The sequence below is a fragment of the Eptatretus burgeri genome, chromosome 1 (genome assembly GCF_056783735.1).
Source record: "Eptatretus burgeri isolate ZD-2024b chromosome 1, Ebu_testis_v1, whole genome shotgun sequence".
Lineage (NCBI taxonomy): Eukaryota > Metazoa > Chordata > Myxini > Myxiniformes > Myxinidae > Eptatretus > Eptatretus burgeri.
Genome location: NC_140961.1, coordinates 48,347,665 through 48,371,654, shown reverse-complemented (window position 1 = coordinate 48,371,654; position 23,990 = coordinate 48,347,665). Strand labels below are relative to the sequence as shown.

General features: G+C 44.9%; 1 protein-coding gene across 1 annotated transcript in view; it reads right to left on the bottom strand.

Moving 5' to 3' along the window:
- DDX47 (DEAD-box helicase 47) overlaps positions 1-23,990 on the bottom strand; it is an 83,932-nt gene that overhangs the window by 45,943 nt on the left and 13,999 nt on the right. Inside the window, exons 5-6 of the mRNA XM_085883103.1 lie at positions 18,994-19,112; positions 17,913-17,984 (exon numbers count right to left, since the gene is read on the bottom strand). Of these exons, the coding sequence (XP_085739229.1) occupies positions 17,913-17,984; positions 18,994-19,112 (191 nt within the window). The remainder of the gene's footprint in view (positions 1-17,912; positions 17,985-18,993; positions 19,113-23,990) is intronic.

Genomic DNA, 23,990 nt, shown 5'->3' with positions numbered 1-23,990 from the left:
AGAGAGGCAAGAGAGAGAGAGAGAGAGAGAGAGAGAGAGAGAGAGAGAGAGAGAGAGAGAGAGAGAGAGAGAGAGAGAGAGAGAGGCAGAGAGAGAGAGAGAGGCAAGAGAGAGAGAGAGAGAGAGAGAGAGAGAGAGAGAGAGAGGCAAGAGAGAGAGAGGCAAGAGAGAGAGAGAGAGAGAGAGAGAGAGAGAGAGAGAGAGAGAGAGAGAGAGAGAGAGAGAGAGAGAGAGAGAGAGAGAGAGAGAGAGAGAGAGAGAGAGAGAGAGAGAGAGAGAGAGAGAGAGAGAGGCAGAGAGAGAGAGAGAGAGAGAGAGAGAGGCAAGAGAGAGAGAGAGAGAGAGAGAGAGAGAGAGAGAGAGAGGCAAGAGAGGCAAGAGAGAGAGAGAGAGAGGCAAGAGAGAGAGAGGCAAGAGAGAGAGAGAGGCAAGAGAGAGAGAGAGGCAAGAGAGAGAGAGAGAGAGGCAAGAGAGAGAGAGAGAGAGAGAGAGAGAGAGAGGGAAGAGAGAGAGAGAGGGAGGGAGAGAGGCAAGAGAGAGAGAGAGGGAGAGAGAGAGAGAGAGAGGGAGAGAGGCAAGAGAGAGAGAGAGAGAGAGAGAGGGAGAGAGGCAAGAGAGAGAGAGAGAGAGAGCGAGAGGCAAGAGAGAGCGAGAGGCAAGAGAGAGCGAGAGGCAAGAGAGAGCGAGAGGCAAGAGAGAGCGAGAGGCAAGAGAGAGCGAGAGGCAAGAGAGAGCGAGAGGCAAGAGAGAGCGAGAGGCAAGAGAGAGCGAGAGGCAAGAGAGAGCGAGAGGCAAGAGAGAGCGAGAGCGAGAGCGAGAGCGAGAGCGAGAGCGAGAGAGAGAGCGAGATAGAGAGCGAGATAGAGAGCGAGATAGAGAGCGAGATAGAGATAGAGATAGAGATAGAGATAGAGATAGAGATAGAGATAGAGATAGAGATAGAGATAGAGATAGAGATAGAGATAGAGATAGAGATAGAGATAGAGATAGAGATAGAGATAGAGATAGAGATAGAGATAGAGATAGAGATAGAGATAGAGATAGAGATAGAGATAGAGATAGAGATAGAGATAGAGAGAGAGAGAGAACGAGAGAGAGAGAGAGAACGAGAGAGAGAGAGAGAGAGAGAGAGAGAGAGAGAGAGAGAGAGAGAGAGAGAGGTGGGGGAAAAATTTATATTAATGTATTTTAAATTGTAACAAATGGAGTTTCAGAAATGTAACTTTTATGCTGCAAATTGAATTGGCTGTCATTTCTGGCCAAAAGACTTTTGCCCTAAATGATAAGAAATGTGTTGTTCTGGAGCAGAGTGACCGAGCTGATAAATGAACCTTTGCTTATAAAATGTACGAAGTGGCTTTTTGTCTCGAGGACACGTCTACAGTCTGGGTGAATATCCCCCAACCTCTCTCTCATGGAAGTATAAATATTTTGAAAGGCACATTGTTCTCAGTACGAGCACGTGAGGAAGTATAGTTTCTCAGTGGCTCGTACTCCTTGGAACTGACCAAGTACCAAGTTAGAATAAAACTCTCTGATGTAATGTAGAAGTGAATTGAATCGGGTTGGTCTAACTGTTAACTAAAATAAGAATAAATGAAATAGAAACAAATAATATTGCAATCAAATGGGGATTCTTAAGTTCATTGTACAAAGGTGAGAAGTGTATGGTGTATAATTAGGAAATAAATTGTTTCACAAGGAAGGACTTGTGTGGACATCAGTTTTATCAGTGTCGATAGGGTTTTGTAGGGTTTTATAATCAAATCGGACAAACGTTAAACTCTGTCTGAAGTCAAATAGGATTCCACAATCGACCGGTTAGAATCCTTCAGGAGGACAACGATCACAACAAGGTGGGTTAAAAAATCCACATCAGTTGGTGCCGTGACTCAGATTCGAACCGACGTTGGTGCGGTGCTCGTGACCGGTGGTGCTTAATCTGCCGGAGGCAGTGCCTGGAGGAACGACAAGTGCTTGAGCGAAGGTCAGGGAGAGCACTCTCAGCAGGTAACGCATTTCGAACAAAGAAAAGTTCATTGTCAGATAATTTTATTGAGAGAAAGAAGAGGATCTGGCGGAGAGAGTCCGTTTTAAAGTAAACAATAAGTACTGTAGTTGTTTTAGAAAAGTGCTGGAGAAGAAGAGGAGTCAGATGACAAGAAGAGGCTCGTTGAGGAGCCAGATGCGTAATTAAATAGGCATGATGAAGCGACATGCCACATGTTTGCATTGATACGGACCGGCTGTGAGAGAGACGCCGAGGACACGGCTGAGACGCCGAGATAGGGTTAAAATAGATAAACATTGTAAGATACCTGTTTGTAAGAGTTTTAAGAGTTACTTTTTGTTCATTGAACTCACTGGAAGTTTGTTGGCAGTGAGGTTGTTATATTATATTGTGTGGAGGTTTTACAGATTTGTAAATGCAATGATTTGCACGAAACGTTTTGTAGAGTGCAAGAGATGATTAACCAGCTGGGAGCATGGTGGGTGATTTGTTCCTGAGAGTAAAAAAAAATGAAACTTGTGCGAGTCCAATATTCACTGCAATGAAACGTGTTCTGTTGGGATTTTGACGATATTTTAACTCGTGCTGAGTTGAGCTGTGGGTCTGTTTGAAATGGCATGTTATACATTCTTGGCGTTGTATTTCCACGCGAAGGTCGCAAACTACACTGTGTGAGACCCCCTCCACTCGATCTGTGGGTGGTGGCATATCGTTACACTGAGTCTTTGTTCGAGCCTTTGCTTTAGGTGTGAAATTCGATTCATATGCAGATTCAAGAGGACGAGATAGAAATGTGATTGGTATTTGTCACGTGATCACACGCGAGTCGATGAGATGCAATGCTGTTTAGTGTATGTGTTGAAGCCATGACAGAGTAATGCAAACTGTGGGTTTTGCCTGTCAGAGTTTTTTTTCCTTTTTCTTCCCACTGGATGTGGAAAGAACTTCCTGTTCCTCGTTCCTTGGTGTTTGTGGCGCACCCTCTGGACTGAATCTGTTTAAAGTGAAGTCCATTTAGGAAAAAGTGTTGAAGTTTTATTTTACAACCATCGGGATTTTGAATAAATTGTGAAATAACAATTGTGAATGTGGATATACTGTATGTGATTTAAATGTAGAAACGTGATTTGGAATGATTTTAATGATTTGATGATGTTTAGCATGTGGGGAAATTCACAGATAATAGATGATTCCCTCGGATGGACGTTGAAATATTGTTTTATTCGTCTGCGAATGTTGAGGTTACCTGAACTTGTGCTGGGAAGGCAATGGCAAACAACCCAGTGTAACCATTTGATCGATTCAGTCAAGGTAAATTCATGATTTAATTGGATAGATGCTGAAGATTTAATTTTTCATTTATGGATTTTAAAAGGAAATATTTTGTTTTGACCAAAAAGTTGTTTAAGAGAGTTTGGATGTTTATTAGTCTGAAGTTTAAGATGCTTTTCCAAGACTGGGATAAAGATTGTGGAGGGTGAAGCTGCATGTTTAGACAGAGTGTTTGAGCTGCAATATAAATGATATTCGCCTGATAACAGATTTGACAAGTGATTTGACAATTTTTGAACAACTGTTTAAAATGATTTATTTGTTTTGATAAAAGAAAATGGATTCGTAATTGAGAAGGTCGGAGGAAGTGATAGATGGTTTGTGTATGTGAATTGGAAAAATGGCAGCATGTTTGCTGTTTTGGTGAGAGAGAAGTGGACAAATGGAGAAATGTCAGAGATTTAAAATGTCGATGGAAATAGCAAATGAGATGGATGTTTTGAGTATACGTACAACTGGGATTTCTGTATATTTTAGCATGCTGTTTTGGGAAATAACAAGGAAAGGGATTAAAATATTGATATGACATATAATGCAAGTTAAATGCTTCCATAACAATCTTTGTTAGTCTTGTAGAACTACATGTGCCCATGACGTTTATTGATTGGTGTTTAATTGATGCTTTGTTTGTTTCGGAGTGTTGAAAGCAGTCTTTGAAGCAATGTACGATTTCATCTAAATGAACTTTGGAATGAAATTCCACACAAAGATTGGACGATGGGAGAACCCAGATTTGGGTGATTGAGCATTCAACACATGATTATGCCTCCCCTTCCTGAGGAGATAAGATGGACCAATGTGGGAAAAGAAAGAAAAACCCACTGAGGAGAAGGTTGAGCAAAGTCTTCACGTCGGCGTTGTGTGGTGCCTGCATGGAGGAATGTTCTCAGCCACACTCTCGATTGCCGCTCTGCAAATACATCGTGAACTTGCTGTGGTTGCTTCAATGTACGACAGGCCTGGAATTCTACACTGCGCTCCTTCAACCCAGTGTCTGGCCCAAACTTGTACTTGCCCACATCTACCTTCTCCTCAGCTCAAGGAGTGCTTCGATTGTGTTTCCCGTTGGGTGCCGCTCTATCCACACTCTGACCTGTTTATCTTCTGACTTCGGGTAGCATGTTTTCAATGTGTGACACATGCTGATGAACAGGCCATATATTAAATGGAAACTCACTCATTTTCTGATATGAGCACACGCTGCCATTGTTGATTGAACTTGAATAATGGAAATCTTTTCTCCTTCAGGAATGGGACATGGTAATCATGTGTAAGAAAAATTATTCAAATTTTCCTTAAAAAAAAAACGGGGGAGTGTGGGGGAAAAATTTATATTAATGTATTTTAAATTGTAACAAATGGAGTTTCAGAAATGTAACTTTTATGCTGCAAATTGAATTGGCTGTCATTTCTGGCCAAAAGACTTTTGCCCTAAATGATAAGAAATGTGTTGTTCTGGAGCAGAGTGACCGAGCTGATAAATGAACCTTTGCTTATAAAATGTACGAAGTAGCTTTTTGTCTCGAGGACACGTCTACAGTCTGGGTGAATATCCCCCAACCTCTCTCTCATGGAAGTATAAATATTTTGAAAGGCACATTGTTCTCAGTACGAGCACGTGAGGAAGTATAGTTTCTCAGTGGCTCGTACTCCTTGGAACTGACCAAGTACCAAGTTAGAATAAAAACTCTCTGATGTAATGTAGAAGTGAATTGAATCGGGTTGGTCTAACTGTTAACTAAAATAAGAATAAATGAAATAGAACCAAATAATATTGCAATCAAATGGGGATTCTTAAGTTCATTGTACAAAGGTGAGAAGTGTATGGTGTATAATTAGGAAATAAATTGTTTCACAAGGAAGGACTTGTGTGGACATCAGTTTTATCAGTGTCGATAGGGTTTTTGTAGGGTTTTATAATCAAATCGGACAAACGTTAAACTCTGTCTGAAGTCAAATAGGATTCCACAATCGACCGGTTAGAATCCTTCAGGAGGACAACGATCACAACAAGGTGGGTTAAAAAAATCCACATCAGAGGCAAGAGAGAGAGAGGCAAGAGAGAGAGAGAGAAAGGCAAGAGAGAGAGAGAGAAAGGCAAGAGAGAGAGAGAAAGGCAAGAGAGAGAGAGAAAGGCAAGAGAGAGAGAGAGAGAGAGAGAGAGAGAGAGAGAGAGAGAGAGAGAGAGAGGCAAGAGAGAGAGAGAGAGGCAAGAGCGAGAGAGAGAGAGGCAAGAGCGAGAGAAAGAGTGAGAGCGAGAGCGAGAGCGAGAGCGAGAGAGGCAAGAGCGAGAGCGAGAGGCAAGAGCGAGAGCGAGAGGCAAGAGCGAGAGAGAGCGAGAGGCAAGAGCGAGAGAGAGCGAGAGGCAAGAGCGAGAGAGAGCGAGAGGCAAGAGCGAGAGGCAAGAGCGAGAGGCAAGAGCGAGAGGCAAGAGCGAGAGGCAAGAGCGAGAGGCAAGAGCGAGAGGCAAGAGCGAGAGAGAGAGCGAGAGAGAGAGCGAGAGCGAGAGCGAGAGAGAGAGAGAGAGAGGCAGAGAGAGAGAGAGAGAGAGAGAGAGGCAGCGAGAGAGAGAGAGAGAGAGAGAGAGGCAGAGAGAGAGAGAGAGAGAGAGAGAGAGAGAGAGAGAGAGAGAGAGAGAGAGAGAGAGAGAGAGAGAGAGAGAGAGAGAGAGAGGCAAGAGAGAGAGAGAGAGAGAGAGAGAGAGAGAGAGGCAAGAGAGAGAGAGAGAGAGAGAGAGAGAGAGAGAGAGAGAGAGAGAGAGAGAGAGAGAGAGAGAGAGAGAGAGAGAGAGAGAGAGAGAGAGAGAGAGGCAAGAGAGAGAGAGAGAGAGAGAGAGAGAGGCAAGAGAGAGAGAGAGAGAGAGAGGCAAGAGAGAGAGAGAGAGAGGCAAGAGAGAGAGAGAGAGAGAGAGAGAGGCAAGAGAGAGAGAGAGAGAGAGAGAGAGAGAGAGAGAGAGAGAGAGAGAGAGAGGCAAGAGAGAGAGAGGCAAGAGAGAGAGAGAGAGAGAGAGAGGCACGAGAGAGAGAGAGAGAGAGAGGCAACAGAGAGAGAGAGAGAGAGGCAAGAGAGAGAGAGAGAGGCGACAGAGAGAGAGAGAGAGAGAGAGAGAGAGAGAGAGAGAGAGAGAGAGAGACAAGAGAGAGAGAGAGAGAGGCAAGAGAGAGAGAGAGAGAGAGGCAAGAGAGAGAGAGAGAGAGGCAAGAGAGAGAGAGAGAGAGGCAAGAGAGAGAGAGAGAGAGAGACAAGAGAGAGAGAGAGAGAGAGAGAGAGACAAGAGAGAGAGAGAGAGAGAGAGGCAAGAGAGAGAGAGAGAGAGAGAGAGAGAGGCAAGAGAGAGAGAGAGGGAGAGAGAGAGGCAAGAGAGAGAGAAAGGGAGAGAGAGAGGCAAGAGAGAGAGAGGGAGAGAGAGAGGCAAGAGAGAGAGAGAGAGAGAGAGAGAGAGGCAAGAGAGAGAGAGAGAGAGAGGCAAGAGAGAGAGAGGCAAGAGAGAGAGAGGCAAGAGAGAGAGAGAGAGGCAAGAGAGAGAGAGAGAGAGAGGCAAGAGAGAGAGAGAGAGGCAAGAGAGAGAGAGAGAGGGAAGAGAGAGAGAGACAAGAGAGAGAGAGAGAGGGAAGAGAGAGAGAGAGAGAGAGGCAAGAGAGAGAGAGAGAGAGAGGCAAGAGAGAGAGAGAGAGAGAGGCAAGAGAGAGAGAGAGAGGCAAGAGAGAGAGAGAGAGGCAAGAGAGAGAGAGAGAGAGAGGCAAGAGAGAGAGAGAGAGAGAGGCAAGAGAGAGAGAGAGGCAAGAGAGAGAGAGAGGCAAGAGAGAGAGAGAGAGAGAGAGAGAGAGGCAAGAGAGAGAGAGAGGAAAGAGAGAGAGAGAGAGGAAAGAGAGAGAGAGAGAGGAAAGAGAGAGAGAGGAAAGAAAGAGAGAGAGAGGAAAGAGAGAGAGAGAGGAAAGGGAGAGAGAGAGAGAGAGAGAGAGAGAGAGAGAGGAAAGAGAGAGAGAGGAAAGGGAGAGAGAGAGAGGAAAGGGAGAGAGAGAGAGAGGAAAGGGAGGGAGAGAGACAAGAGAGAGAGAGAGAGAGAAGAGAGAGAGAGAGGCAAGAGAGAGAGAGGCAAGAGAGAGAGAGGCAAGAGAGAGAGAGGCAAGAGAGAGAGAGAGAGAGAGAGAGAGAGAGAGAGAGAGAGAGAGAGAGAGAGAGAGAGAGAGAGAGAGAGAGAGAGAGAGAGAGAGAGAGAGAGAGAGAGAGAGAGAGAGAGAGAGATAGAGATAGAGATAGAGATAGAGATAGAGAGAGAGAGAGAGAGAGAGAGAGAGAGAGAGAGATAGAGATAGAGATAGAGATAGAGATAGAGATAGAGATAGAGATAGAGATAGAGATAGAGATAGAGATAGAGATAGAGATAGAGATAGAGATAGAGAGAGAGATAGAGAGAGAGAGATGTGGGGGAAAAATTTATATTAATGTATTTTAAATTGTAACAAATGGAGTTTCAGAAATGTAACTTTTATGCTGCAAATTGAATTGGCTGTCATTTCTGGCCAAAAGACTTTTGCCCTAAATGATAAGAAATGTGTTGTTCTGGAGCAGAGTGACCGAGCTGATAAATGAACCTTTGCTTATAAAATGTACGAAGTGGCTTTTTGTCTCGAGGACACGTCTACAGTCTGGGTGAATATCCCCCAACCTCTCTCTCATGGAAGTATAAATATTTTGAAAGGCACATTGTTCTCAGTACGAGCACGTGAGGAAGTATAGTTTCTCAGTGGCTCGTACTCCTTGGAACTGACCAAGTACCAAGTTAGAATAAAACTCTCTGATGTAATGTAGAAGTGAATTGAATCGGGTTGGTCTAACTGTTAACTAAAATAAGAATAAATGAAATAGAACCAAATAATATTGCAATCAAATGGGGATTCTTAAGTTCATTGTACAAAGGTGAGAAGTGTATGGTGTATAATTAGGAAATAAATTGTTTCACAAGGAAGGACTTGTGTGGACATCAGTTTTATCAGTGTCGATAGGGTTTTGTAGGGTTTTATAATCAAATCGGACAAACGTTAAACTCTGTCTGAAGTCAAATAGGATTCCACAATCGACCGGTTAGAATCCTTCAGGAGGACAACGATCACAACAAGGTGGGTTAAAAAATCCACATCAGTTGGTGCCGTGACTCAGATTCGAACCGACGTTGGTGCGGTGCTCGTGACCGGTGGTGCTTAATCTGCCGGAGGCAGTGCCTGGAGGAACGACAAGTGCTTGAGCGAAGGTAAGGGAGAGCACTCTCAGCAGGTAACGCATTTCGAACAAAGAAAAGTTCATTGTCAGATAATTTTATTGAGAGAAAGAAGAGGATCTGGCGGAGAGAGTCCGTTTTAAAGTAAACAATAAGTACTGTAGTTGTTTTAGAAAAGTGCTGGAGAAGAAGAGGAGTCAGATGACAAGAAGAGGCTCGTTGAGGAGCCAGATGCGTAATTAAATAGGCATGATGAAGCGACATGCCACATGTTTGCATTGATACGGACCGGCTGTGAGAGAGACGCCGAGGACACGGCTGAGACGCCGAGATAGGGTTAAAATAGATAAACATTGTAAGATACCTGTCTGTAAGAGTTTTAAGAGTTACTTTTTGTTCATTGAACTCACTGGAAGTTTGTTGGCAGTGAGGTTGTTATATTATATTGTGTGGAGGTTTTACAGATTTGTAAATGCAATGATTTGCACGAAACGTTTTGTAGAGTGCAAGAGATGATTAACCAGCTGGGAGCATGGTGGGTGATTTGTTCCTGAGAGTAAAAAAAAATGAAACTTGTGCGAGTCCAATATTCACTGCAATGAAACGTGTTCTGTTGGGATTTTGACGATATTTTAACTCGTGCTGAGTTGAGCTGTGGGTCTGTTTGAAATGGCATGTTATACATTCTTGGCGTTGTATTTCCACGCGAAGGTCGCAAACTACACTGTGTGAGACCCCCTCCACTCGATCTGTGGGTGGTGGCATATCGTTACACTGAGTCTTTGTTCGAGCCTTTGCTTTAGGTGTGAAATTCGATTCATATGCAGATTCAAGAGGACGAGATAGAAATGTGATTGGTATTTGTCACGTGATCACACGCGAGTCGATGAGATGCAATGCTGTTTAGTGTATGTGTTGAAGCCATGACAGAGTAATGCAAACTGTGGGTTTTGCCTGTCAGAGTTTTTTTCCTTTTTCTTCCCACTGGATGTGGAGAGAACTTCCTGTTCCTCGTTCCTTGGTGTTTGTGGCGCACCCTCTGGACTGAATCTGTTTAAAGTGAAGTCCATTTAGGAAAAAGTGTTGAAGTTTTATTTTACAACCATCGGGATTTTGAATAAATTGTGAAATAACAATTGTGAATGTGGATATACTGTATGTGATTTAAATGTAGAAACGTGATTTGGAATGATTTTAATGATTTGATGATGTTTAGCATGTGGGGCAATTCACAGATAATAGATGATTCCCTCGGATGGACGTTGAAATATTGTTTTATTCGTCTGCGAATGTTGAGGTTACCTGAACTTGTGCTGGGAAGGCAATGGCAAACAACCCAGTGTAACCATTTGATCGATTCAGTCAAGGTAAATTCATGATTTAATTGGATAGATGCTGAAGATTTAATTTTTCATTTATGGATTTTAAAAGGAAATATTTTGTTTTGACCAAAAAGTTGTTTAAGAGAGTTTGGATGTTTATTAGTCTGAAGTTTAAGATGCTTTTCCAAGACTGGGATAAAGATTGTGGAGGGTGAAGCTGCATGTTTAGACAGAGTGTTTGAGCTGCAATATAAATGATATTCGCCTGATAACAGATTTGACAAGTGATTTGACAATTTTTGAACAACTGTTTAAAATGATTTATTTGTTTTGATAAAAGAAAATGGATTCGTAATTGAGAAGGTCGGAGGAAGTGATAGATGGTTTGTGTATGTGAATTGGAAAAATGGCAGCATGTTTGCTGTTTTGGTGAGAGAGAAGTGGACAAATGGAGAAATGTCAGAGATTTAAAATGTCGATGGAAATAGCAAATGAGATGGATGTTTTGAGTATACGTACAACTGGGATTTCTGTATATTTTAGCATGCTGTTTTGGGAAATAACAAGGAAAGGGATTAAAATATTGATATGACATATAATGCAAGTTAAATGCTTCCATAACAATCTTTGTTAGTCTTGTAGAACTACATGTGCCCATGACGTTTATTGATTGGTGTTTAATTGATGCTTTGTTTGTTTCGGAGTGTTGAAAGCAGTCTTTTAAGCAATGTACGATTTCATCTAAATGAACTTTGGAATGAAATTCCACACAAAGATTGGACGATGGGAGAACCCAGATTTGGGTGATTGAGCATTCAACACATGATTATGCCTCCCCTTCCTGAGGAGATAAGATGGACCAATGTGGGAAAAGAAAGAAAAAACCCACTGAGGAGAAGGTTGAGCAAAGTCTTCACGTCGGCGTTGTGTGGTGCCTGCATGGAGGAATGTTCTCAGCCACACTCTCGATTGCCGCTCTGCAAATACATCGTGAACTTGCTGTGGTTGCTTCAATGTACGACAGGCCTGGAATTCTACACTGCGCTCCTTCAACCCAGTGTCTGGCCCAAACTTGTACTTGCCCACATCTACCTTCTCCTCAGCTCAAGGAGTGCTTCGATTGTGTTTCCCGTTGGGTGCCGCTCTATCCACACCCTGACCTGTTTATCTTCTGACTTCGGGTAGCATGTTTTCAATGTGTGACACATGCTGATGAACAGGCCATATATTAAATGGAAACTCACTCATTTTCTGATATGAGCACACGCTGCCATTGTTGATTGAACTTGAATAATGGAAATCTTTTCTCCTTCAGGAATGGGACATGGTAATCATGTGTAAGAAAAATTATTCAAATTTTCCTTAAAAAAAAAACGGGGGAGTGTGGGGGAAAAATTTATATTAATGTATTTTAAATTGTAACAAATGGAGTTTCAGAAATGTAACTTTTATGCTGCAAATTGAATTGGCTGTCATTTCTGGCCAAAAGACTTTTGCCCTAAATGATAAGAAATGTGTTGTTCTGGAGCAGAGTGACCGAGCTGATAAATGAACCTTTGCTTATAAAATGTACGAAGTAGCTTTTTGTCTCGAGGACACGTCTACAGTCTGGGTGAATATCCCCCAACCTCTCTCTCATGGAAGTATAAATATTTTGAAAGGCACATTGTTCTCAGTACGAGCACGTGAGGAAGTATAGTTTCTCAGTGGCTCGTACTCCTTGGAACTGACCAAGTACCAAGTTAGAATAAAAACTCTCTGATGTAATGTAGAAGTGAATTGAATCGGGTTGGTCTAACTGTTAACTAAAATAAGAATAAATGAAATAGAACCAAATAATATTGCAATCAAATGGGGATTCTTAAGTTCATTGTACAAAGGTGAGAAGTGTATGGTGTATAATTAGGAAATAAATTGTTTCACAAGGAAGGACTTGTGTGGACATCAGTTTTATCAGTGTCGATAGGGTTTTTGTAGGGTTTTATAATCAAATCGGACAAACGTTAAACTCTGTCTGAAGTCAAATAGGATTCCACAATCGACCGGTTAGAATCCTTCAGGAGGACAACGATCACAACAAGGTGGGTTAAAAAAATCCACATCAGAGGCAAGAGAGAGAGAGGCAAGAGAGAGAGAGAAAGGCAAGAGAGAGAGAGAAAGGCAAGAGAGAGAGAGAGAGAGAGAGAGAGGCAAGAGAGAGAGAGAGAGGCAAGAGCGAGAGAGAGAGGCAAGAGCGAGAGAGAGAGGCAAGAGCGAGAGAGAGAGGCAAGAGCGAGAGAGAGAGGCAAGAGCGAGAGAGAGAGGCAAGAGCGAGAGAGAGCGAGAGGCAAGAGAGAGCGAGAGGCAAGAGAGAGCGAGAGGCAAGAGCGAGAGAGAGCGAGAGGCAAGAGCGAGAGAGAGCGAGAGGCAAGAGCGAGAGAGAGCGAGAGGCAAGAGCGAGAGAGAGCGAGAGGCAAGAGCGAGAGAGAGCGAGAGGCAAGAGCGAGAGAGAGCGAGAGGCAAGAGCGAGAGAGAGCGAGAGGCAAGAGCGAGAGAGAGCGAGAGGCAAGAGCGAGAGAGAGCGAGAGGCAAGAGCGAGAGAGAGCGAGAGGCAAGAGCGAGAGAGAGCGAGAGGCAAGAGCGAGAGAGAGCGAGAGGCAAGAGCGAGAGAGAGCGAGAGGCAAGAGCGAGAGAGAGCGAGAGGCAAGAGCGAGAGAGAGCGAGAGGCAAGAGCGAGAGAGAGCGAGAGGCAAGAGCGAGAGAGAGCGAGAGGCAAGAGCGAGAGAGAGCGAGAGGCAAGAGCGAGAGAGAGCGAGAGGCAAGAGCGAGAGAGAGCGAGAGGCAAGAGCGAGAGAGAGCGAGAGGCAAGAGCGAGAGAGAGCGAGAGGCAAGAGCGAGAGAGAGCGAGAGGCAAGAGCGAGAGAGAGCGAGAGGCAAGAGCGAGAGGCAAGAGCGAGAGGCAAGAGCGAGAGGCAAGAGCGAGAGGCAAGAGCGAGAGAGAGCGAGAGGCAAGAGCGAGAGAGAGCGAGAGAGAGCGAGAGCGAGAGCGAGCGAGAGCGAGAGAGAGAGAGAGAGAGAGAGAGAGAGAGAGAGAGAGAGAGAGAGAGAGAGAGAGAGAGAGAGAGAGAGAATTGGGCCAGCTATAAACTGTCATCCTGGTGATTTTCAGGTCGAGTGGAGGTCTGTAATTTATTCAAAATAAAATAAAATACAGAAAAATGATCAATTTTCATCTGATTGACCTGAGCTTTGATTGACATTGTCATTTTTAATCTTAACGAAATGGACAATTTGATGTATCCATGGCAACCTTTGGAGAAGGGGGTGGATTTTGCAAGTATCGTGCACTGCACGACATCTTTTTGTTGGGTGGTCGCTGGACTACCCTTATTCTCACTTTTTCCGTATGTCTGTATGTATTGTTACGGTGGTGGAAATTCACAGAACACCATTTTGGCCCCCCAGAGATCAGTTATTTCGATAAGTACGTGTTTCAGGTTAGATTCCCCCACCGATGTGTAAAGGGCTGTGCATCTTTGAGTTAGCCGTTATTCTTTCTCGGTCTTTAATTTCGAAACATCACACCAGAACTCCTCACAATCGACGAGCAACGTTCCCCACCGCCACCACTGCTCAAAGCCGCTATTGTGCGCCGCGGCACGAACCTAATTTGCATAACCGGATCACAGAGCGACTTCCCCAAAACACACGGGTTACGTAAAACTTGGGGTTTCCCGCGAGGCTCACCAGGGGTGAAAGGTCGGAGGCGAACATTGGGCGGAGCCTTGCCTCAGGTTGAAAGATCAAGGGACGGCTCGCTCCTGGCCGATATAAGGGCGGAACTCGAGCAGATTCAGGGAGAGTCGGTCGGTCGGTGTCGTGTCACAAGAGTGTCGGAGAAGTGGTTCGTGGTTGTTAGTCGTTGTTCACGGGTCGTTCCCCGGTGGAGATCAGAAGTCGGGAGTCGGGGCTGGTGGGAGCGGCAGCATCGGAGCTTGGAGTCGTCGGAGCTAGCGGCAGCAGCGGAGCGTGGGGGTCCGGGCAGACAGCCCTGATACGGTCGGGCGACGCCGAGGAGTGAACGGGGCAAGAGGAGAATCAACTCTGATAGAGCAAGAGAACCGCTCGCTCCTCTGAAGCGTCGCCGGCCAGGCTCGCCAGAAAGGGGCCGCGACGAAGCCAGGCCACCGAGGCCTACCAAGCAGCCGTACAAGCTGCTCGTCAAGCCGCCCAAGCGACTGGCACGTTGGCGACGCACCAGACCGAACGGAGACACCAAGGGCGGCCAGGTAACCTGCCTGGCCTCTTGGATTCCCTCGGTCAACCAGGCCTCCGAGTTTGAAATAAAGGCTCACAAGCCCTATTCTTTCCTTGGGTTTTTACGTAAAAGTCTGTGGCGCCTTGTCTTATTAAGTAGAAATGGTTAAGTGCATGACTGTACATTATTGAATAGAACTCGGCTGTAGGCTTTTGCTCGTGTCTTGTCTGATCCCTCCATTCATTGACTGCATGCCTACTGGAAATAAATGCCCCATTGTTTGAATGTCAACCTGCTCGTTTGTGTCATTTTCCATGCATTGACTGCCACGGCACGTATCGGGAATTAACTGGCTTTTAAAGCCGATAAAAGTAAATCTGGTCCGATGGGACATGGCGATATCAAACCGCTCGGCTTCGCATACGGAACGAGCACGCTTAAGCGGCTCGTTTTCGTACAAGTCCCGTCGAGGTATAAACTCTCGGTATTTCTGTCCACGCGAATAGTTAGGTAAATCGACAATTCGGCGATTGATCCTGTTGCACGTGGACAGAGTATTGATTGGTTTATGATGCGTTAAGGTATCTGTGGCTGGATTTTGGGGTTGGTCCGGAAAGTCATGACTGGATTGTCGCCTTCGGTGGGCGCGCGACCGCGATTGGGCTGAAGCGGCCGTTCGCACGCCGAACACGGCGGAAACCCGTAACAGTATGTTTGTTGGGTGGTAGCTGGAGTACCCTTATTTTCACTTTTTCCGCTTGTCTGTATGTATGTTTGTATGTAATGGAAAGCTCCGGAGGCTAGAGGAGTCAACTGATTTTGATGAAACTTGACAGGTAGGTTCATACCAGGATCTAGTTGTATGCTTTTGAGCACCGTTGCTATGGACACCACCGTTGCCTTGCAAGGGGACTTTGAAATTTTTGAAAAATCCTAAAAAAAAAATATTTCGAAAATCAAAAATCGGCTTCCAGGCTTTTATGTGCACTATAATCAACCTCTGTCAAAAATTTTCAGCCCGATCTGTCAAAAACTGTATGACTAGTATGCAATTATGTAGCGACCACCCATGTCGCCTACCGGGTTGTTTGTATGTTTATCGCCTATAGGTCACAATTTAAAACCGATCTACACGAAACTTCACCACATGATAGAGTTCGTCATTAGCAAGAAGCCTATTGTTTTTTTGGTCAAAAGATCAACATAGGCCAAATGTCAATAAATTTATCAAATTTCTGAAATCCTCAATTTTTATCCGATTGACTATAAATTTGAACAGGATTTGGATATCAGGTCACTGAATTCAACCACAAATTAGAGTTCAAAATATGCCAAAAGGTCAACAACTAAGGCGGTATTTCTAAAATCGGCAATTTTCATCCGATTGACTTGAAATTTGAAGGATTTACATTTTCGGTCACTGAATTCAACGAACAAGTATTTTTGAGGTTAACATATATTAAAAAGTCGACATAGGCCGAATTTCTAAAAAGTCACTTTTCATCTGATTGACTTGAAATTTGAAGAGGATTTGCGTATTCGGTCATTGAGTTCAACAACCAATTTTTTTTTCTAAGGTCAAATTTGTTGTATGGATTTCACAGGTGTAATGCTTTGCATTACATTTTTATCTTGCCAAAACAAAGTTTTTGCAAGATATGTTAGTCAGCTTTAATGTTTTTTTTGTTTGTTTGTTTGTTTGTCTGTAATCACGTATCGATCACTCTGCAGAGCACAGTTATCATTGGAAATTTTTGTAACTTCGCATATCAGAGTCCTATAGAGGTCCCTTTCAGCGCATAAAATTTTCAAGGTCAAGGTCAAAGGTCAAAGGTCAAGGTCACTTTGTCGCAAATCAGGGGAGTCGACGAAACCCTTATTTTTTGAGTAATTTTGATCGGATCGTCTTCAAACTTCATCGGAATATAGTTCATGGTCTGGCGCTCAGCTGATTAATTTTTGGTGACGATCAGCCTTGACCTTCATGGTTAGCGCTGGAGGTCAAAAGTTTTTGACCCCAAGGTCAAATTTTGAAATCTTAGATACCATATCGAGTAATACCTCATATGAAAGCGCTTGATAAGTGCTTTCCAGATCTGTCAAAAGTTTGACGCTATGACGTCATGACGAAAAAACGGATTTTTCATGAAAATTTTATTTCCTCAGTTCTCATCAAAATCTCTTGATATTTCATGTACAACGGTCCTGGAGAGATACCATTAACTGTACGAAAATATAAAGGTCAAGGTCAAAGGTCAAGGTCACAAAAATGTCGCGGCGCACATGTAAAAAATTACGGCACCCCCACATTTTCGGTCTCCACAATTTATAAACACGCCATGCGGCTTCCCGAAAAATAAAAACATGTGTGACTGCTACATTGTGTGACCGTGGAAATACTCGGCCACTTTATAATTGCAAGTGTCCGTACATTTTGTAGACCCTACGGGCGCCGAGCCAAATGTGACTTCGGCCTTACCTCGTGTTTTCACCTTCATTTTTTTTTTTTAATCATCTTGTGTTTTAATTATTAACAAAAAAAAGCAATCCGATCACGTGGTGTTTCGGACTGTCGGGCAAGGATTGAATTTCACAGCAAAACTGGTTGTAATTTTTAATATCCTTGATGTCAGCCCCATGCATTTGATGAAAGAGATTGTGGTTCTGGGGGCATCATGTTTGATGAGCTGCCCTGGGGGCAGCGCTCTCGCAGAGTGCGCGAGCGATCGAAACCTAGGCCGGAGCTCGAGCCTGTGTGGGCCTTTGGATGTGGCGATTGTACCAGTTTACATACAATACACCGCCACCGAAGGTCATTTACTCATCCGATTTTACCTTAAACATGGGGAATTTCAGTTTAAAGTGTCTTGAAAGTGGGGTTTTTTTTGGGTCCACGAACGGATTAATTCACTTTCCATTATTTCTTATTGGGAAAATATTTTTTGAATCCGAACTTTTTGCAATCCGAACAGCCTCCTGGAATGAATCAAATTCGGATTCTGGGGGCACCACTGTGTATAGGCAAACAACTATACTCTGATCTCTAGCGGTAGCGCACAGTGGACGTACGGTCGACGCAGACTGCCACGGAGGCCGTACGTAGGTGCGTAGGGGAACTGTGCGTCGATCTTGCGTTGCCCACAGGTAGTCACACAGACCGCAAGGCCACCGTACGGCGACCGTGTAAATAGTGCGGCCGCCGTAATTTTTTGGGGGTTGGGAAAATTCAATTTTCATTGAGAAGAGCTTACGGCAGCCGCACGGAAAACGCAAGCCCACCGCACGCCCTATGTACGGTCGACGTGGAACACATCTACGTCATAGCTTGGCTTGTCTAATTGCTACGGCGAGCGTAGAAATGAAAAAAAAAGTTATAACTCCGCGATTTCATTCCACGGCGACCCTACGGCCTGTAAAATATAACCAAACGGCATAGGGCCACCCTGAGGCCACCTCAGTTTCTCTGCGGCCGCCACACGTTTCTGTCAATTCAGAGGGCGTACGGCCGCCTTATCCTCACCGTAGAGCAAATGTGACTGAGGCCTTACCGGTGGTGAAATCCCACTTGTACGAATTCCTGCAACATCTAATTTCCAGCAACTCCGGCTCATTCATATCTTTGTAATTTCAGTGTGGTTTACATTAAAAAAATTTTTTTAAAGATGGACCATCTGGAAAGGTAAGCAGGTCTGTAGTTTATTCAAAAAAAAAAAAAAGAGAAAAATTCAACAAAAATAAATATATAAAAACAGCAAGCAAGGAGAGAACATCGGGCACAAAACTAAAATTCACCTTTTTGGTCATTGTTGCAGAAAACAGATATGTTTTTCTCTCTTTAGGAATGACACGCAGTATCTTATCAACCTGAAAAAAGAAAAAGGAAAAAAACAGTAGGAAGTCAAAATGCTCTCTTTTGAAAGAAACAGTTAGGAAAATTATTTCCAAAGAGTCCATATGTTCAGCCAAATATTCCCTGTCCATTTTGTCTCTGATTCTCTAGAATATCCCCTTTATCTCTTTGCTGATGACTCCACCATCTGCCTTGACATCGCTCATCCTTCAGATCTTGCACTGAGCATCTTCCGTCATGCAAAGTCTTTCCTGAGCACACCTGAACCCCTATCCATCTCCCTCCAAAGCCTTCATAGAGTACTGCTCTCCCCTTTGGCCTGGATCTGCTGCCTCACATCTTGCTCAGCTCAATGCTCTGGAACCCAAAGCCTTCAGATTATTAGAATCGCCTGTGATGACGCTGAGTCTCTGGGCCTATCCATTTTCCATTGCAGACAGGTCAGTGGTCTCTGTCTTCTACTGCCTCCTTTCTGGTCTTGCACCCTCTGTTCTTCCCATGTGTTGTCCCCCTTCCCCTCCAAATTTTTGCAGGGAACATGTCCACAATTAACCCCCTTCTGGTGAAACTCCCAAAACTGAGAACCACTGCTCACCTCCACTTATTTGTTCCTCTTCCCCCCCCCCCCCACCTGTGTAACCAGGAACCAACTCCCACATTCTCTTCAATCTCATTCTTCCTTCCATCTTATCCACCCCATGCATCCTCCACTACCCCTCTTTCCTCCCCACTTCCCTTATTTGCCCATCAACCCTGCTCTCTGTGTTTTCCCCCTCTTTCTACTGTTCCTTTTGTTCTGCTGCGTCCTGATCCGTTCAGTGTTCTAGCTCTTCCACAAAACTCGACTTTGCATACAAAAAGAGAACAAAACAAAACAAAACAAAATTAAATTAAATTAAATTAAAAAGGATTGTGCTATCAATTACATCCCACAAAAAATAACAATGCTTAAGAGTTTTTAAAATCAATGGCAATTTGGTTATCCTGCCTTTCTGTTGCAAAAACACATATAGCAGCTCTTACCTCAACCTCAAAGTCCATGTTGAGAATGCGATCGGCCTCATCCATCACCATGTACTTTATGGCTCGCAAGTTGAATCCTTTGGTGTTCTCAAGGTGGTCCACCAAACGCCCTGGTGTGGCTGGGAGGTACGCATTATATTTCAAACAGAGTGCAGGTACCAAAACAAATCCGTCGTTTTAATCAATCTTCCTGCAAATTATGCCAAGTTTGAAAAACACTCAATAAAGTAGGTTCGACTGAGAACAAGGAAAACTTAAATGATATTTCTGGGCAAAAGACAACAAGCCACAAAATTTGCTAATTAACAAACTCAAAGAAAGGAATCGATTCAGGATTTAAGCTTTGAGTTCATAGAACACCTTACCTCACATTGTCTTGAGAAACAGGGACAAGGGCAGGGTCTACGAGCGACAAATTCAATTGGTTGTGACAACGTAAAATGCTGCAATATTTTGTCCAAGTACTGCTAAACGGAAGGCGTTTGAAAGTGTCAAAAAGGAAATTTGTGTTCTGCAGTGTTCAAGCATATAATTCAAATGAAATAAAATAAAGATTTTCAAGGTAGCAGAAAAAAAAAAGGTATTTGGAAGTTTACCGCCGTTGATGCAGCGTCTATTACACCACCTCGTTTAACACGCTACATTAGTTCTTCATGCCTGTTGTTTGTGTCCTCTATAATGTCCTTAAAAACAGTAAGTTTCCTGGTCAGAATGATCTTCAATTTTGTTTGACTACGAGGCAGAGTAACAAAATCGCACTCCTCAATGCGAATGTGTGATCGGGATGAATTCAGAGCCAAAGTAGTGCTGACCAACAGGTTTGTTTTCCAATTCATGTTCAAAATAAAACATTCAATTGAAATGAAGTTGTTCTTCAATCATAAACTGACGTCTGTGGACAGACAGACAGGTAGATGTGAACCAATTGCTTAACCCTACTTTTCACTTCCCGTGGTAAAAACACTATCAATCAACCATCAATATAAATCCCAACAATATGTGGTTAAAATTTTCTTCTTTTATATGCAGCAAATGGCTGCAGGTAGCATCATTTGCTGGGGGTAAAACGGTGCCGCTGATGCAGTGCCCCTGCAGGTTAGTGCAAGAATTTGGAAAGTTTGGCCAGGGTGCCGGCGGTAGCTCGCCAACTGTTCGCAAAGGACACAGTAGGATCTTTAATGGCCACCAACTAATGCTCAAAGGACACAGTGGAATCTTTAATTACCATTTGTCACGTCAGATTAGATCTGTGACTTGCTATAGGTACCATGTAAACCTAGACTAACCTGTTTCATGGTCGGGTTGTCGGCGACTAAATAGTCTCCACCACCAAGTTTCTTGGTGAGGAGGGTGTACGGTATGGAAACCCAGCAGGATTAAAAACAAAACCTGTCAGGGCGGAGGAGCTCCTTGTGGGTCAACAGTCATCCACATCTTATGCACAACTGTGTCTGTGGATGTCCTCCTGCAGTTGGGTTATTATTTATTAGGAGGTTGGTGGCAGTATTTGCACTCTGGCCACCGTAAAACCATTCATTCCATAAAACATACGAAAAGCACAAGAAAAATAAATCTGAAAACCCACTCCGTAGGAGTACCTCCTGTGCAGCTTCCCTTCGCAGGGCAGCTCACCAGATGATGGGATTGGGGCAAAGCCTTCAGGATCCCCAACCTTTGATTCTACGAGGGAAACCACGGGGCAACCTTCCCAGGTCAGATTGCGGTAGTGCGTTTCGGGGTGGTGCTGAGGTGTCGTCCACCAGACGGCGGTCTCCTTGGGTTAACCTGAGGCGGTCCCTTCTGGTGGGCACCTGTAATGTCCTATCCCTAAGAGAGGATGATCACCTGTCTCTGTTATCATCTGAACTCAAGCGTTTGGACATCAGCATTGCAGCTCTCTCTGAGGTTCGGAGACCAGATTGCGGTGAGATCATGGCGGGTGGTTACACCTACTATTGGTCTGGTCGTTCTGATGGTTACAATGCCCAAGGAGTTGCTGTAGCTGTGTCCAATAAGCAGACTCCAATGATAATTGAGGTAACACTGGTCAACGAGTGTATTATGACTCAGGATTCGTCACTCTTTGGGTATCATTTCCCTGGTCTCTGTATATGCTCAGACTGAGGAGAGTGATCTCACCATGAAGGACGCATTCTGTGCCACGCTCGAGTTTGTGGTTGATCAGTGCCCCAGGCGAGACACTCTCCTAGTCTTGAGGGATTTCAATGCATCGACTGGAACTGATAGGGATGGTTATGAGATGTGTGTTGGTCCCCATGGGTCTGGAACTGTGAACCAGAATAGCAATAAGCTCCTTGACTTTGCAAGAAGTCCTGACTTAGGGTGGCCGGTTCATGGTTTCAGCGCCCACAAGCTCATCGCTGGACTTGGTATTCCAACGCTGGCAGTGTGGCAAAGAAGATTGACCATGTGCTCGTTGATGTTCGCTGGAGGAGGATCCAGAACTGCAGAGTCTACCGGAGTACTCAATTCCTCAATACTGACCACAGACTGGTTGTAGCAACTCTGAAGTTGCAGCTTAAATCCAGGAAAATGGTACCATCACAGCCTAGGCTGGATGTTGGCAAGCTCAAGGATGAGAGGGTAGCTGAGGAGTTTGCAAACAAGCTGAGTGGATATTTTGGGGGTCTGGGTGCTTTGGGGGATCCTGAAGAGTTGTGGAGTGCCTTCAAGACCACCGTCCTTGATGATTCCGGTGGATGTCTTGGAACTCACCGTAGGGTGAAGAAGAATTTTGTCTCTCAAGGGACACTGGATACCATTGATCAGAGTCGCAGGGCCAGGCTGAATGGCAGAGCTGATCTGTTCAGGGAGCTGAGGCGTAAAACTGTACGTGCACTAAGCGTGGACAAGGAGGCCTATCTGCGTAGAATCTGTGAGGGGGTAGAGCATCAACTGTGGTGAACTGATTCTTGTCCTGCTTATAGGGGAATTCACGCATTGCGTTCCTCCAAGCCCGTCCCTCGGTGTACTGCAGTGAGAGCAGAGGGTGTTGGGCTCTTGACAGGGGAGTGAAGTGAAGGCCTGCTGGACTGGTTACTTTGAGTGGCTGTACCAAGGTGATCCACCAGCTTTTGAGTTGGATGTCAGGGGTGTTACAATCCCTATTGCTCACCCTCCAATCAACTGTGGTCCACCTTCGTTTGTGGAAACACAGACTGTGGTGAACTGGTTGAAATGGGGTAAAGCTCCAGGGATCTGTGGCATCCATGCTGAACTTCTCAAGGCTGGTGGAAATGCCACCTTGTGCCGTTGCATGCAGTTCTGTGCTCTGCCTGGAACACAGGCATCATCAAACTGACTGGAAGAGAACCCTTGTTGTCCCTCACTGGAAAGCGAACGGTGATCGCCAAGACTGCAACAACTACTGAGGGGTGACGCTGCTCTCAGTGCCAGGCAAGGACTTCGCTCAGATAATTCTCAATAGGATTCACCACCATCTGCTTGAGCACCAGCGTCCAGAGCAGTCAGGCTTTACACCAAAGAGGTCAACGATTGACCGTATCTTTGCTCTTCGGGTCCTCACCAAACGCAGATGAGCGTTTTGGCAGGGTTGCTTGCAGCCTATGTTGATCTCTGTAAAGCGTTTGATTCAGTGAATCGGGATGCCCTCTGGAGGATTCTTGGTCTTTGTGGAGTGGCACCAAAACTGATCAATCTGATGTCTGAACTATACTCTGGTACTAAGAGTGCTGTGAGATGTGATACCATCTTTGATATATTTCCAGTTGTCACTAGAGTTTGTCAGGGGTGTGTACTGGCCCCCACGCTTTTCAGTGTTTGCATGGACTGGATTCTGGGAGGATGTTGGAGAGATAAAGTGGCGGTGCATCATTTGGGAATGTCAAGATCTCTGACCTTGATTTCGCAGATGATGCAGTCATCTTTACGGAGCCTCGAGGTGATGAATGAGGATTCGGAGCCGCCGGGATTACAGGTTTAATGGGTCAAAACTAAGATCCAGGCTTTCAATGACATCTTGGATGCTGCTGTCCTGTCTGTACCTGTTTTTAGTGAGGATGTTGAGGTCATGAAGAGATTCACTTACCTTGGCAGTGATATTCATGTCTCTGCTGGTTGCGAGCCAGAGGTCAATAGACGTCAGGGTCGGGCCTCGGGAGTCATGGATTCACTGGATCTTGGGGTGTGGCGCTGCCAGTACCTGTGCGGGAGGACGAAAGTTTGAGTCTTCAGGACCTTGGTGCTTCCAGTATTGCTCTATGGATGTGACTTGGATTCTGACCAGGGATCTGAGATGGAGAATTAATTCCTTTGGTACCACGTCTCTTCGGAGTATTATTGGCTATCGCTGGTCAGACTTTGTGTCCAACGAGCGGTTGCTGAGAGACTCAAATGAGATTTGTTACCTGCATAGTCCGTGAGCGTCAGCTGCGGCTGAATGGACATGTGGCTCGTTTTCCTGACGCTGATCCTGCTCACCAGATTCTCTCAGTGAGGGAGAACTCGTGAGTGGAGGAGGTCAATGGGCCTACCACGTTCCTCGTGGTTGCAGCAGGTTGATCAGTATCGCAAGGAGATGGGGATGGCCCAGGCATCTGCCTGGGGAATGGCCAGACGGACGCCCCTGGAGTACCGGTGGAAAGAAGACGCAGTGACACACTGCTCCGGCACATGCTCCCATACCTGACCTGACCTAATGCTCGCAGATGGAACACCCAGTTTAATGTCCATCCAAGGGACGGCCCACACATTGAGGAATCACTCTACATGAAGTGACACACTGCTCCGGCACATGCTCCCATACCTGACCTGGTCTAATGCTCGCAGATGGAACACCCAGTTTAATGCCCATCCAAGGGACGGCCCACACATTGAGGAATCACTCTACATGAAAAACACCAGGATAACAGTTTACAGCTGGCCCAATATTCAAACTGAGGGTAGACAGTTTTGAGGCAAGTATGCATACCTCCAGGCTAATTAGCCTTCCCCCCTGTGATTAAATGAAAACATGT